This window comes from Pundamilia nyererei, unplaced genomic scaffold, assembly GCF_000239375.1.
Source record: "Pundamilia nyererei isolate P.nyererei 1_Seehausen unplaced genomic scaffold, PunNye1.0 scaffold00106, whole genome shotgun sequence".
Lineage (NCBI taxonomy): Eukaryota > Metazoa > Chordata > Actinopteri > Cichliformes > Cichlidae > Pundamilia > Pundamilia nyererei.
In genome coordinates, this window is record NW_005187507.1 from 917357 (window position 1) to 920442 (window position 3086).

General features: G+C 38.5%; 1 protein-coding gene across 1 annotated transcript in view; it reads right to left on the reverse strand.

The window, feature by feature from the left end:
- Nucleotides 1-479: 479 nt before the first annotated feature.
- Nucleotides 480-3086, reverse strand: part of pfdn4 (prefoldin subunit 4) — a 5722-nt gene continuing 3115 nt past the window's right edge. Inside the window, exons 3-4 of the mRNA XM_005740968.1 lie at nucleotides 2153-2293; nucleotides 480-852 (exon numbers count right to left, since the gene is read on the reverse strand). Of these exons, the coding sequence (XP_005741025.1) occupies nucleotides 721-852; nucleotides 2153-2293 (273 nt within the window). The 3' untranslated portion in view covers nucleotides 480-720. The remainder of the gene's footprint in view (nucleotides 853-2152; nucleotides 2294-3086) is intronic.

Consider the following 3086-nt stretch of genomic DNA (forward strand, 5'->3'; position numbering starts at 1 on the left):
GTAAAGTAAATCCGTTGGGCATCTTTGTTCGCCTTTAGACAATAATTCTGATGGCAAAAGAGCCAAACGGGACAGGCAAGCCAAAAAAAGCAGAGACCTCTATATTCGCACACTCGTTCAGCCTGCGACTACGGGTCTCAGCAAAGCGTCATTTGCTGAAAACGCGCTTTTTTATCGTTTAAAACTCGAAAACTCTCAGACAGAATGAATTAATGATTGATGAGAATGACGTCAAAACTTTGCAAAGAGTACAAATCAGTGTACTCTAAATTATTGATTGACGAGTACACCAGTGTGTCACAAACATTTTGTCCTACCTTTGACATTAGTAAAAAAATAAATAAGACTTCAAATGACACAAATCCTTTTGCTGCATTTCAGACTCTGTAAAAAGAACAAAGAGCTTTGTAATATTTTAATTTCTGGCAAATTTGTAATCAGTTCAGTGAAAAAAAAATTGATTATGCAACCACTTGAAATACATTAGAAATGAAGTGCATTTATTCATTTGCGCAAAACATTTCTGTTTGATGACCTTTTGATCATGTTTGACAACACAAAACTGCAAACACAGTATTGGCATGAATGAAAGATGCTACCAAACGTAAGAAATCTTTTTTTTTTTTTGGGGGGGGGGGGGGGGTGGGATGTTGTGAAGCCGATACAGGAGGTCTGTGGAAAAGTCCAAACTGGGGCAACTGTCAAAGTCCATTTCACTGCTCAGCTTTCATCTGCCTCCAGGTTAATGTTGTTACCAAACTTGGCATAAAGCTGCACCTTCAGATCACTCAACACTTGCTGTATCGCTGACACTTGTTTCTCAAGGTCCTGGACCTCTTGCTCCAGTGTTTCCTGATTACAGAACACAGAAACTCCAATTACAGAACAGCCAGTTCAATTTCCCCACAGCAGGCAAGCAACAGACACAAGACATTTCCTAAACCGATTTCACCAAATGACTATTTATGTCATCAAAAGCACATTCCAAACACTAAAAGAGATCATTTTAGGTAAGAAATCATCTAAAATGACTGGTATAAATCCACATTAAAATATAATCTGCCGATATAATGACTGAGCTGTCTTCGACACATTTGTCATTCAAGGTTTGCAGCAGACTCCTTTCAATCAATCAGTTCAGGGCTGTGCAGTATGTCCTATTGTGACAAAGTCACAGCAACACAAGGACAAATGGAGACATAATGGAAATTACAGAAGGGAGAAGGTTTAATCTGAAGTCCCTGTTGGTTAACGTCTCTCATGTAGCAGCCACAGAGCACTGCCATTGCTACACGTCTTTCCAAAAGGTGCGTCAGGAAGCTCTCAAACCTAAATTTGAAACTTAGACTTGTACTTTTTGTAAAATGGGAATTTTTGAAAGGGAACTGAATTATGAATACTTGTCAGGCACAGATAACAATGACTGTTTTTTGGACATAACAGCAGGACTGCTAGAAATCCTTTACCCAGTGGAGCATTTCTAAAAATACCCTAAATTAACAAATGCTTTTATTTTAAATTATGTATTATCAGATAAATGTATAAGTCTAAATCAGGTCTGAGTGATGAAAAGACTCAAAATCCTTATTGATTTATGAAGAAATTCTTGGTCTTAAGAGATTTTGGAATTAATACATTAGATTTGACTGACAAAGTTGCCGTTTTTTCATTTTGCAAACAAGATATTCATATCTGCAAAACACATGACACAGTTTTGATGAATTGTGATTCATGGCTAGTAAGCAGTAGGTATAAATGAACAGGCATTTAGCACTGTTTGTCCACGCACTTCTGAAAGTAATTATAAACTACACAACAGGCACATTTGTCAAACTGTGCTCAGTGAGTCTGTTTAGATGAGTTCTGAATGTTGTGCATGCAACGATATTTTCAACTCTGCACAAAAACACATTCGAGAAAGCAAAAAGCATGCAAAATTCACTTTTCCCTCAACTTTTTGGGACTGCACTGGCCTCCAGTACTGATAAGCTGACTTACAAAGGAATGACACGACAAGGACAAATCTTTGTGTTTACAGAAAGGAATGTCTTTGAAACAAACCGTGATCGATAAAAGCCATTGAAATTTGAAAAGAAGCTCACAAGACAGTGATTTAGAAAAGGTATTGAGAAACCGTCTGCGTTACACTTACCTTTGCGGATTCCAGCATCTCTTGCGTTTCGTCCTGGGAGTGATTTATAAAGACGTCGCCGATTTGATAAGGGATAAATAGAGAGTTGTCGTCAAACAGCATTAGGTCATCACTGGCATCCTGAAGGTTCTGAAGAGTTTTCTGCACGAAGACATTCACAGTCAGTCAGTTTGAGGTGGTTGCAAATAAACCTCGGTAGTTTAGGCGTTATTTAGCATCACAGTTCAAGATCGGTTTGTGTAATGCATCATTCAAACAACAAAACTGGATGAACTGTAAATGTTAAATTATCTTGATGTTGCAAATGGGGGGGTATACACAGCAAATTAGCAGCTCACAGCTCTTTTCACATACATTTCTCTCTAGAATACAAATGTGAAGGATTTGAGGTTCATTCTGCGTTTCTTCAATACTGTAATGATTTACTGAAGTCAAAAGGAATTTGACAACTGCAGGCAAACAACTCGTCTACTAATGTTTCTACAAAATCCTGAATGAATCCTTTATTCTGGAATGCCTGAAAGACATCTCGCAAGATTTAAATCTCACAAGAAGAACAACATTAATGCATTACCCTTCAGATCTAGGATGGAGGGACTAACAGCATCTGCAGCTATCTGACAAAGAGCTGCGCATAAAGGTGAAGCTGTCAATTCCCTGGCCAACTGGTTCTTAAACTGACCTATAACAAGATCAGGTACAAGCAACAGAAATGAGCTTCCTCATAAGAGCATCTGGTTTCAGCTTTAGAGATTGAGGATGAGGAGCTCAGTTGCTCAGGAGTAGGGCTGCTCAATTAATCGAATTTTAATCACGATTACGATCTGGGCTTTCAACGATCATTAAAAATGACTGAGCCGATTATTAGCCCCTCCCTCATTTATCCGCGACACCTTAAAGGCCGGTCCGTGAAAATATTGTCGGGCATAAACCG